At 29.0% G+C, this 12500-nt stretch overlaps 1 protein-coding gene across 1 annotated transcript in view; it reads right to left on the bottom strand.

The window, feature by feature from the left end:
• Positions 1 to 2853: 2853 nt before the first annotated feature.
• The window catches only part of LOC111680965 (formin-J), a 78375-nt gene continuing 68728 nt past the window's right edge, over positions 2854 to 12500 (bottom strand). Inside the window, exon 4 of the mRNA XM_023442680.2 lies at positions 2854 to 3434. Within this exon, the coding sequence (XP_023298448.2) occupies positions 2949 to 3434 (486 nt within the window). The 3' untranslated portion in view covers positions 2854 to 2948. The remainder of the gene's footprint in view (positions 3435 to 12500) is intronic.

Genomic DNA, 12500 nt, shown 5'->3' with positions numbered 1-12500 from the left:
TTAATATACGTTTTTCAGTAATCAGTTAAGTTAGTTATTATCATAGTTTAACTGAGTTTAATTGGCCAATTAAACCTAAGTTATGTTATAAGTGAGAACATACAATCAACAAAAACAATGAATTCGAAAGAAGAAAAACTTTATATTTTAAGTAAATAGTAATTTTCTGATATATTTAATAGATATTATTACTGTTTTAAATATTTATTTATATTTTTTCTAAAATTTTACATTTTACAAAAGTAATATTTGTTCATTGTTTATGTTTTTGACTAAAAAGTTGCCATTACTAACTAAGTTAACTGATCCTAGATCGATAACTGAAAAAAATATAATCATTGATTAAAGACCGCCTAAATTTGTTCCGAGTTTAATCTAACAGCAAGTTAAACCTATTTTAACTGAGTAGTAAGAAACCTGCCCTAAGAGTTTTATATTCGTCTATGCCGAATCTTATATAACTGCTATCAAATCTTGTAACACGAAACCTAACATATAAATAACCTTTGACATTTATGAAGTAACACTTTTAATAAGATCTCAAGACAATTATGAACTTATTATTAACAGATCTTTATAAAATTTAGAAGACAGATTTCATTTTTTTCGCATTTCAACGCTATACTCGTATTTTTAAGTCAGTGATACATAGTTGGTCATAATCTGAAGAAATCCTTATATGGGCAATAGGGCCAGTTATGGATCAATCCTCATTCATGTCGATTTTAATCTCTGTACTTTAGGCCAGGACCTTAAATGGGGGTTACTATTAACTATAATTTGATAATTAAAATTTTGCACAGACTTGTCATATAAAACATGACTTTTAAAACTATTATCCGGGGCCACTTGTATGGGGGCAAATTGGAACTATATTGACCATTTTCAATGCCAAACTAATCATACATACAGGAAATATTTGTGTAACATTTTAACCCTCTGTCTGTGCTTACAATTTAATAAGGGTCTATGATCAATATTTCGATATCTTATAAACGGAGTGACAAAATCAATTTATTTTGATTCTTGATATACAAATTAAAAAATAGATCAAACCAAATGCCAAATAGTTTTTAAATATTTTTCTTTATAAGGAAATAATAACGAACGACTACGAGTTATTCCTACATGAGATTCTTAAGAACATCGAGACACTATAAAGCGTACATTTCAAAAATTATATTCACGCTAAATATCGTCAAATTTTTATCATAACTTTTGGGTAAATTAAATTATGTTGTCCAAAATCTAAAATCATGGACACTATCCTTTTTAAAGACAATTAATTAACCAAGTTCATGACTGCCTTGATTTTCAATATCAGAGGTAGTATAAAACGCATTGCAAAATATTTTATTCAATTAACGGATTAATAGCAATATCAGGGATTCTACACAAATACAAAAACAAGTTTAAATAACATTAGTTTATATTAAACCACCCTATATTTAACCTTAGACACAATGACCCCGTCTGCACTTGTAAACAAGGCCTATAAGTGCAAGTACTTACCTTGTAGAGCTTTTCAACAATGCATGAATTAATAATATAATAATAAATTGAATACTTTTTTTATATTTTTTATTAAGCATTTAAATTTGTTTCTTTATTAAAATATTTATTTTTCTTGATTTTTTGTTTGTAAGTATAAGTATATGTATATACACAATAGAATATTATCGTACCAATTAAATTAAATCAATTGAAAAGTGTTTTGGATTCAATCCAGCCATTAAAAACTACCAAGTATATGTATGTTTGTATATTCAAGTATAAAATTACAATGAACAAATAAAAGAAATTTAATATATTTAAATGGATATATTTTGTATGTAGTATGTTGTATGTTTATGGTAAAATAAAATAATGAACAGCCTAAGCGTTTTTTTATAAAATTTTATTTCTTTATTATTTTTATTTTTTTTAGAATTGTTTTATTAAAAGCACTCCATTAGAATGAATATAAAAAATAATGTACAAATTAGATGAGAAAATTAACGAAAAAAAAATTAAATAATTAAATGAAATATATAGACACCCTTTTGCCAGGACCCCAGTGTTAAGTTATTAAATTAAGTTTTTCATAACAGTAATAATTACAAAAAATAATTAAAGATAAAATAGTTTAAATAAAATAAAACTTAAGAAAAATAATTAACAAAATCATATAAAATAATAATAAAATAAACAAACACACATTCATACGCAAACTTTTAAGCTTGTGTCACATAAAACAAATATTTGAACAAATAAGCGTACACATACAATCTCTTCACCTTAAGTAAATCAACTCAAATATATATTTATTCCTAATGCCAAACTTTTGTTAGTGGAAACAACTTTTAAGACATTGAGTTTTCTTCAAATCGTGTGATTACGCTTAATTAAACAAATATTTGTGTACTGTTAGCCTAAGTTTAACACATACAAACACGTAACAACAAATACAATTACGATTTAAAAAATTAAATTTCTAATTATTTATTAATCTGTTAAATGTATAATTTAATAACATTTACAAAAGATTTTCAACTTATTTTTCAAATAAATTTAAAAATTTTACAAAAACAAATATTTCAACTTAAATAAAAACTTATTTAGTTAATTAATAAAATGTATTTTTTGTTTTTTTTCATCTTCTCTACTTTTGGCAAAAATAGTTTGTTTTGTTTATTAATTAATTATTTCTTATAAATATAAAATATTGCTTTTTTACGTTTTCTATAATATTAGGGATGGTCCTCTATGGTAAAATTCCTTGGTAACACCTGCAGATTGTTTTCATTAGTAACCGTAATATTGTTATATTTCTGTTGTTGCTGCTGCGGCTGTTGCTGTTCTGAAATGTTTTTATTAAACTTTTTCGTTTCGTCGATCTTCTTAGCATCGCCCACAATCACTTTGCACATGACCATCTTGACTTCGGCAAAGAAGTCACTGAGGTAGCATCATGTGGGTCGTGGCGGTGCTGTTTGACTTTTACGATGAGTCGGTGGTGGTGGCGGTGCACTGCGCATACGTGGCACTGGCTTAACATCCAACGGTTTCGGTAATGGTGGCTTCAACAATTGTGATTTTTGCTGATCCGCTAACGCCGAAATCGTTGAGGTTGCTGTTGATGATGTTGTGGAAGTTGTCGTTGTTTCATTTGTCATTTCGCTATCGGCGGCATACGATTTAGCTGTTAGTTTCGGTTGGGTCGTAATAACATTGCCATTTTGTAATTCCATGCGATTTTTACTTTTCAATGTTAAAATATCATCTTCAGCATCCGATGATACGGAATCATAGGGCGAGGGTGATCGAGAGTGTGTTGAATAGGTCTCATCGTCGTCTTGTTCCTGTTCTTGTATCATGGTGCGAAATTCTTGGATGGAATCATTAAGGGCCCACAGTTGGGATAATAGGGAGAGATCTAATTGGCGAAGTCCAAACTGCAAGTAGAGAGAAAGTATAAAAGAGAAATTTAGAAAAAAAAAACATTAAAATTATAATGCAGATTATAAAAATAGAAATTCAATGACCGGTTTATTAACCTCTATAACCAAGTTCCGATTATCGTAGGTTGTACAACCTTTTACAATGAATTTTTAAATTTCATAGAATTGTGTAGATGCACGTGTTTTCAATAACTTTGTGAAGGCGTTTTCCCTTAATTAGCACTCAATTTGCATTTCTATTACTCATGCATTTAGTATAAACAAAATATGCCTATAATTAATTAAAAATTAATAATTATTTACGTACTAAGATCAATACAGATGTCGCATACAAACATATAATTTTACTTTATATGCATATTATGTATATTAATATTTATTTATTAATTACCTTTATAAGTTTCTTATTCATAACGTAAATGTTTGTTTACACACAAATGTTTCGATATAAACAAATAATTGTTCAAATGCACGCCTTTTACATATGACTAAGTCATAACAAACCGAACTATTAAACAAAGCCTGGCACAAAGAGAACTCTGAGCACATATTATTTGATAAAAATCTATAAAGTTTTTTTTTGAAAAAAATGCAAAAGAACGCAGGACAAATATCTAGTGGAATAGTCTATTAGACAGTATTGTATAAAAAACAGCGCATTAAGACTTTAAACTACCACGTCAGTCTCAATGGGTTAAGCAAAAATTGTTATAGCACATTATGTGCCAAAATTTTGCCCATCACTTCATTATACCCTATACCACTATAGTGGGGAGGGTATTATACGTTTGTGCTGATGTTGTAACACACAAAAATATTGGTTCTACACCCACCTCACTCAGAATTTTGAGCCAATTAAGACATGTCCGTCTGTCCGGCTTGCTGGCAGCCTGTCCATGTAAACCTTGTGCGCAATGTACAGGCCGAAATTTTCGACATAATTTGAAGAAATTTGGACCAAGCATGTTTTTTGGCTCAAGGACAAAGCATATTGTCCTATGTTTGAAATCGGTACATTATTTCACCTAGCCCCCAAACAAAAGTACCTCCCGATTTGGGCTTTTTATGCCATAATTACGTCAAATATACCATTATCTCTCTAAAAATTGGCATAAATAAGTTTTATATAAGTATAAATTACACTGCAGATTTTCGTAATGATCGCCCCTTATTTGACCCTAGCTCCCATACAAACCCCCCTTCAAAAAATGTCTTAAACGTCTAAAATTGATTTGTAACCGTTTGTATCGCAATGAAACTCAACATAATTAACTATTATTTAAAAATATATCCTTTTAGCAAATTTAATGAGGATCGGCCCATGTTTGACCTATACTCCTATATAAAGCCTCATTAAGAAAATTTGTTTATTTTTATCAATAAATTGCTTAAATACTTTGGAATTAAGGTAAAATTCAACATAAAAGTTTGTTTGTGAAAAATTAAAATGTTTAAAATATGCTCATGGTGTAAGGTGTTATATGGTCGGCCATGCCCGACTATACTTTAATACTTGTTTTATATTGTTGTTTATTAACTGTAAATAATTTTTTTCTATTTATTTCAATAAATTCTATCATTAAATGACCGCAAATTTTTCATATATATACAGACGAATATACATCATACATATATTTATATATATTTGTATATATATATATATATATATATATATTTTTTTTTTTTTTTTTTCAATTTGTACACATTCATATTTTGAGGTGGAGACCGGCTGCTGCGACTGCAATTTTATTTGAAGAATTGTCGAAGTAGTAAAAATATATAAAGAAAAGAAATCAATGCGGAAGACATGTAACAAGAAATTAAAAACTACAATCACAACAGCAACAGCAAAAAACAATGTCGAAAGTCAGTGGTGTAATTTAATTAAACCAAACACAAAGACAACAAAATCAACAAACAACCAACATCTAAATAAACAATTCATTAATTCTTTCGATACAAGAGAAAAGAAATAAACAAACAAAAAATCCTCATAAAAAATAAACTTTGCAAAAAGAATGCGGCAATATGTTAATCATGAAAATGTAATCACATCTACAAGAAAACATTTTGTTTGTAGATATTTTTCTATATCTTTCAATATCTTACACAAAAGAGTAAATATTTAAAATAATATGACATCAAAGAATTTTTTGTTGCTGTAATGTTTAGCCATTAATTCATTCATTCATTCATTCATTCATTCATTCATTCATTCATTCATAAGTTAATTAATTAATACATTTTAAAGCTTCATGTTTGTAGGTTGTTTAGAAATTTACATAATCAGCTGGAAAACGAAACCCTCAACCTGTTCTAGTAGTATTATACCATAACAAAACATAAATCTGAAACACCGAAAACCACCTTGAAATTTGACTAAAACATTGAAAGAAATCAGAAAAAAATCAATAATTTTTAATAGGATTTCTAATACTTTGCCATTTAGACGCCTTTGCAAATTTTTAATACCGTTTAGTATATCCAAAAAGAAATGTTTTATGAAAAAATAAAAACATAAAATCATTAATTAAATACATGTAAAAAATGAATACAAATGTGTAAAATAGCGATTAATAGAAACAAATCACGTGCGGTAAAGTTCTTAGCTAAGAATTACGGCAAGAGAAATGGTTCTAAGTACAAAAAAAGAATAAAATTAAAAATGTTTAAAAATGATTCGACGAATGACAGGTAGTGGCAAAGTCCATAATCTAGTCTATAGTCTAGTCTATAGTCTAGTCTATAGTCTAGTCTATAGTCTAGTCTATAGTCTAGTCTATAGTCTAGTCTATAGTCTAGTCTATAGTCTAGTCTATAGTCTAGTCTATAGTCTAGTCTATAGTCTAGTCTATAGTCTAGTCTATAGTCTAGTCTATAGTCTAGTCTATAGTCTAGTCTATAGTCTAGTCTATAGTCTAGTCTATAGTCTAGTCTATAGTCTAGTCTATAGTCTAGTCTATAGTCTAGTCTATAGTCTAGTCTATAGTCTAGTCTATAGTCTAGTCTATAGTCTAGTCTATAGTCTAGTCTATAGTCTAGTCTATAGTCTAGTCTATAGTCTAGTCTATAGTCTAGTCTATAGTCTAGTCTATAGTCTAGTCTATAGTCTAGTCTATAGTCTAGTCTATAGTCTAGTCTATAGTCTAGTCTATAGTCTAGTCTATAGTCTAGTCTATAGTCTAGTCTATAGTCTAGTCTATAGTCTAGTCTATAGTCTAGTCTATAGTCTAGTCTATAGTCTAGTCTATAGTCTAGTCTATAGTCTAGTCTATAGTCTAGTCTATAGTCTAGTCTATAGTCTAGTCTATAGTCTAGTCTATAGTCTAGTCTATAGTCTAGTCTATAGTCTAGTCTATAGTCTAGTCTATAGTCTAGTCTATAGTCTAGTCTATAGTCTAGTCTATAGTCTAGTCTATAGTCTAGTCTATAGTCTAGTCTATAGTCTAGTCTATAGTCTAGTCTATAGTCTAGTCTATAGTCTAGTCTATAGTCTAGTCTATAGTCTAGTCTATAGTCTAGTCTATAGTCTAGTCTATAGTCTAGTCTATAGTCTAGTCTATAGTCTAGTCTATAGTCTAGTCTATAGTCTAGTCTATAGTCTAGTCTATAGTCTAGTCTATAGTCTAGTCTATAGTCTAGTCTATAGTCTAGTCTATAGTCTAGTCTATAGTCTAGTCTATAGTCTAGTCTATAGTCTAGTCTATAGTCTAGTCTATAGTCTAGTCTATAGTCTAGTCTATAGTCTAGTCTATAGTCTAGTCTATAGTCTAGTCTATAGTCTAGTCTATAGTCTAGTCTATAGTCTAGTCTATAGTCTAGTCTATAGTCTAGTTATAGTCTAGTCTATAGTCTAGTCTATAGTCTAGTCTATAGTCTAGTCTATAGTCTAGTCTATAGTCTAGTCTATAGTCTAGTCTATAGTCTAGTCTATAGTCTAGTCTATAGTCTAGTCTATAGTCTAGTCTATAGTCTAGTCTATAGTCTAGTCTATAGTCTAGTCTATAGTCTAGTCTATAGTCTAGTCTATAGTCTAGTCTATAGTCTAGTCTATAGTCTAGTCTATAGTCTAGTCTATAGTCTAGTCTAGTCCATAGTCTAGTCTATAGTCTAATCTATTGTCTAGTCTATAGTCTAGTCTATAGTCTAGTCTATAGTCTAGTCTATAGTCTAGTCTATAGTCTAGTCTACCTAGGCCTCTAGCTGCCTTACCATACGCACCTTGACCAGTCGCTCAAGTGAGAATCGAATCGAATCTATATTTTAAATTCTTTAGAAGTTCAATCTTTAGTTTTGGTTCTTTGATAAATTTAACACAAACATTATTTTGGTTTCAATAAAATTTACATTTTATATAAAATTTTATTCATTCGACTTTCACTTTCTAGATAGCTGAAACATCAATCTTTACTTTCTTAGGTGACCCGACTACAGGCCTTCTAACACATTTGTAAGTACAATAAAAAAATTCAGATCAATTTCTAAAAGAAAAAATACTTTTATATGCGTTTAAACTATGAACTAATAACATTTTGACACATACTCACTTTCAAATTTACATCTGACATCTGTAACTCAATTTAAAGAATTTTGCTCTTAAAACTTTATCTATCTTGAGCCACTTTTTATTTTGCATTCTCACATAACGGTTCTAAACAATTTAGCCTACAACAACGACAACAATAACAACAAACTATTTAAAATAATTACAAAATTTTATAGAAAAAAATGTGTTTATGTTTCTGATGTGGTGTTGTTGTTTAGAAAGAAGTATTTCATAATCAAAGCTTTGTGAGGTTAATTGTTTAAGGTTATGTGATATTAAGAGACATGAAACATTTGTAGTGCATGACTGACAGTCTTGATTGTTTTCTTCATCATACTATGTACTCACTATTAAGTTTCGTTGGGTGTGTTTCTATATTTGCAATTTCTTAAGAAGGAAAAATAACAGAGAAAACCCGATAGACAAAAAAATAAACCATATATGTATAGAATGGATCAGTTACAGAGGATGGTTACAATGTTGAGAACTTTAGAAAATATCAAAAAATTTTCCTTTGGAATAATAAATAAAGTTTTTAACCTTAAAAAAAAACCTTTTTGCAGCTAGCTGTTTTTTTTTCTTCATAATGTCCACAATAATTTGGCCATATAATGTTTGCAGAATTCTATTAATATAATGTTTTGGGTACATACATATCTATACAATACTGTATTACATATCTGTGAAGTCGCATGCATTCTATGTCATGTTGTGTTTCTTTATTAAGAGGTCATTAAAATCCCATTTCATATGCTTGTCATTTACAAGCAAATTAAGTTTTTCCTTAAAGTTTTTTCATATTCTTTAAAAAAAAAAATACTTGGAGAAAAATGGATAAAAATATTTTAAAAAAAATATTTGGTTGTAAGAAAAAAATAATTGTTATATTACCACATTATGAATTTAATTTTCATACATGGTTATTAAGTTTTTATCTTTTGTACATTTAAAATTTATATAAAAGTTACTGACAGAATTAAAGAGAACATGAACATGCTATAGTCTGGTGTATAGTATAGTCTATAAAACTTAATATACTTTACAGTCATGTCTATCGTATAACCTCAAGTCTGGTATATAGCTTGGACTGCTTTATATGCAAAAATCTAGTCTAAAGTCGATATTATTATATAGACTAGACTATAGACTAGACTGCATGTTAGACTATTTACTAGATTATAGACCAGACTATAGACAAGACTATAGACCAAACTATAGACTAGACTATGGACTAGACTATAGACTAGACTATAGACTAGACTATAGACTAGACTATAGACTAGACTATAGACTAGACTATAGACTAGACTATAGACTAGACTATAGACTAGACTATAGACTAGACTATAGACTAGACTATAGACTAGACTATAGACTAGACTATAGACTAGACTATAGACTAGACTATAGACTAGACTATAGACTAGACTATAGACTAGACTATAGACTAGACTATAGACTAGACTATAGACTAGACTATAGACTAGACTATAGACTAGACTATAGACTAGACTATAGACTAGACTATAGACTAGACTATAGACTAGACTATAGACTAGACTATAGACTAGACTATAGACTAGACTATAGACTAGACTATAGACTAGACTATAGACTAGACTATAGACTAGACTATAGACTAGACTATAGACTAGACTATAGACTAGACTATAGACTAGACTATAGACTAGACTAGACTATAGACTAGACTATAGACTAGACTATAGACTAGACTATAGACTAGACTATAGACTAGACTATAGACTAAATAGACTATAGACTAGACTATAGACTAGACTATAGACTAGACTATAGACTAGACTATAGACTAGACTATAGACTAGACTATAGACTAGACTATAGACTAGACTATAGACTAGACTATAGACTAGACTATAGACTAGACTATAGACTAGACTATAGACTAGACTATAGACTAGACTATAGACTAGACTATAGACTAGACTATAGACTAGACTATAGACTAGACTATAGACTAGACTATAGACTAGACTATAGACTAGACTATAGACTAGACTATAGACTAGACTATAGACTAGACTATAGACTAGACTAGACTATAGACTAGACTATAGACTAGACTATAGACTAGACTATAGACTAGACTATAGACTAGACTATAGACTAGACTATAGACTAGACTATAGACTAGACTATAGACTAGACTATAGACTAGACTATAGACTAGACTATAGACTAGACTATAGACTAGACTATAGACTAGACTATAGACTAGACTATAGACTAGACTATAGACTAGACTATAGACTAGACTATAGACTAGACTATAGACTAGACTATAGACTAGACTATAGACTAGACTATAGACTAGACTATAGACTAGACTATAGACTAGACTATAGACTAGACTATAGACTAGACTATAGACTAGACTATAGACTAGACTATAGACTAGACTATAGACTAGACTATAGACTAGACTATAGACTAGACTATAGACTAGACTATAGACTAGACTATAGACTAGACTATAGACTAGACTATAGACTAGACTATAGACTAGACTATAGACTAGACTATAGACTAGACTATAGACTAGACTATAGACTAGACTATAGACTAGACTATAGACTAGACTATAGACTAGACTATAGACTAGACTATAGACTAGACTATAGACTAGACTATAGACTAGACTATAGACTAGACTATAGACTAGACTATAGACTAGACTATAGACTAGACTATAGACTAGACTATAGACTAGACTATAGACTAGACTATAGACTAGACTATAGACTAGACTATAGACTAGACTATAGACTAGACTATAGACTAGACTATAGACTAGACTACTATAGACTAGACTATAGACTAGACTATAGACTAGACTATAGACTAGACTATAGACTAGACTATAGACTAGACTATAGACTAGACTATAGACTAGACTATAGACTAGACTATAGACTAGACTAGACTATAGACTAGACTATAGACTAGACTATAGACTAGACTGTAGACTAGACTATAGACTACACTATAGACTAGACTATAGACTATACTATAAACTATACTATAGACTATACTGTAGACTAGACTATAGACTAGACTATAAACTAGACTAAAGCCTAGACACCATTTTATATACGAAATATTCAACGTTTATTAGTATTTGACTAAGGAAATCTCCAGAAATCCAGAAAATCTGAAATACCTAAACCATGGTTAAAAATTTAATGGGAAAATTGACATCACTGCTGATTTCATAGGACGAAATTATATGGACAAACTTTGTTGCCAACATTCTTCTTCATTCAATGCCTTCTATGATAAATGTTATATTAATAATTCACTTTATAACCTTTAAGATAAATAAGAACATTTTTCTAAACACCTTCTTTAAATTGCCGAAACCGCTTTGGCAAAATAACTTTAAATTCAAGACTAACATGAATGTACACATTTTATGAATAAATCATATTTTCATTATCATTATCTAAAAACACTTCAACACGTCATATCATCAATATTAAAAAGGAGACCACCTCCATTTATATTCTATAAATAGTTGATGCAATGCAGAATGTTGTACATTATGATAATTCTTCTTTTATTATTGTTTTATTTGTCGTGACAAATTGACATTAATACCAAATAATACATTTGTTATGAGCCAAAAAATACAACTACTGCAACAGTATTAATGCATTCATTCTTTTATACATTCGTTCATTCATACATTCGTTGTTTATTAATGCCTGATTAAACATGTTAAATGCAGGTATGCAGATACTACATACATATGAATACTAACGTATTTTTATGCAAATGTCACCTGTGACATAAAATGCCAATTTTTTGCTGTTTTGTTGTTGTATTTTGGTTTGTTTTCAATATTCTACATGAAAATCACATTTATGTCGTGTTTATGTTGAGGTCATTTGAACAGAATTTGCTGCATTTGCAATGCAGTAGGTTGTGTGAAAGAGTGTTTGTTTTTAGATAATCGATTATTTATTAAAATTTTATAGCATAACACGGTTTACAATATGACAGAATATATTTTTTTGAGAGAGAAAAAAAACGATCTGCTCGTTGGTAGAAAAATGAGGTAAAGTAATCCTCTAACATTGTGAGTATTCAATTAATACTTTAATTGTTTCAATTGCATTTATTGTTGTTTTAATAATATTTTCAACTTAACTGCTTAAAACATTTGATTAATAAATTTTTCTATTTTATATTAATAAAGTATTTAGTTTATTCAATTAATTAATTGATTTTGTTTAATTGTATTGATTATTTTCTTAATTGGAATAACAGACTTTTACAAGTTTGATAATTATCAAAATTTCTTTGATAATTGCAAATCTTGCTTGAAACTTTTTAGATAATTAAATGAAGACAAATAATTATTTCATAAATAAAATATATTATAACTTTTTATATGAACAAGACAACAAAATATCTTCTTCACACCAAATGAAAAATTTAACTTAATTTGCGAAGAAAAACTTGTAGCTATAACC

Source organism: Lucilia cuprina, chromosome 4 (assembly GCF_022045245.1).
Source record: "Lucilia cuprina isolate Lc7/37 chromosome 4, ASM2204524v1, whole genome shotgun sequence".
Classification (NCBI taxonomy): Eukaryota; Metazoa; Arthropoda; class Insecta; order Diptera; family Calliphoridae; genus Lucilia; species Lucilia cuprina.
Note: the sequence above shows the minus strand (reverse complement) of the source record. Positions and strands in the feature narration are given on the sequence as shown.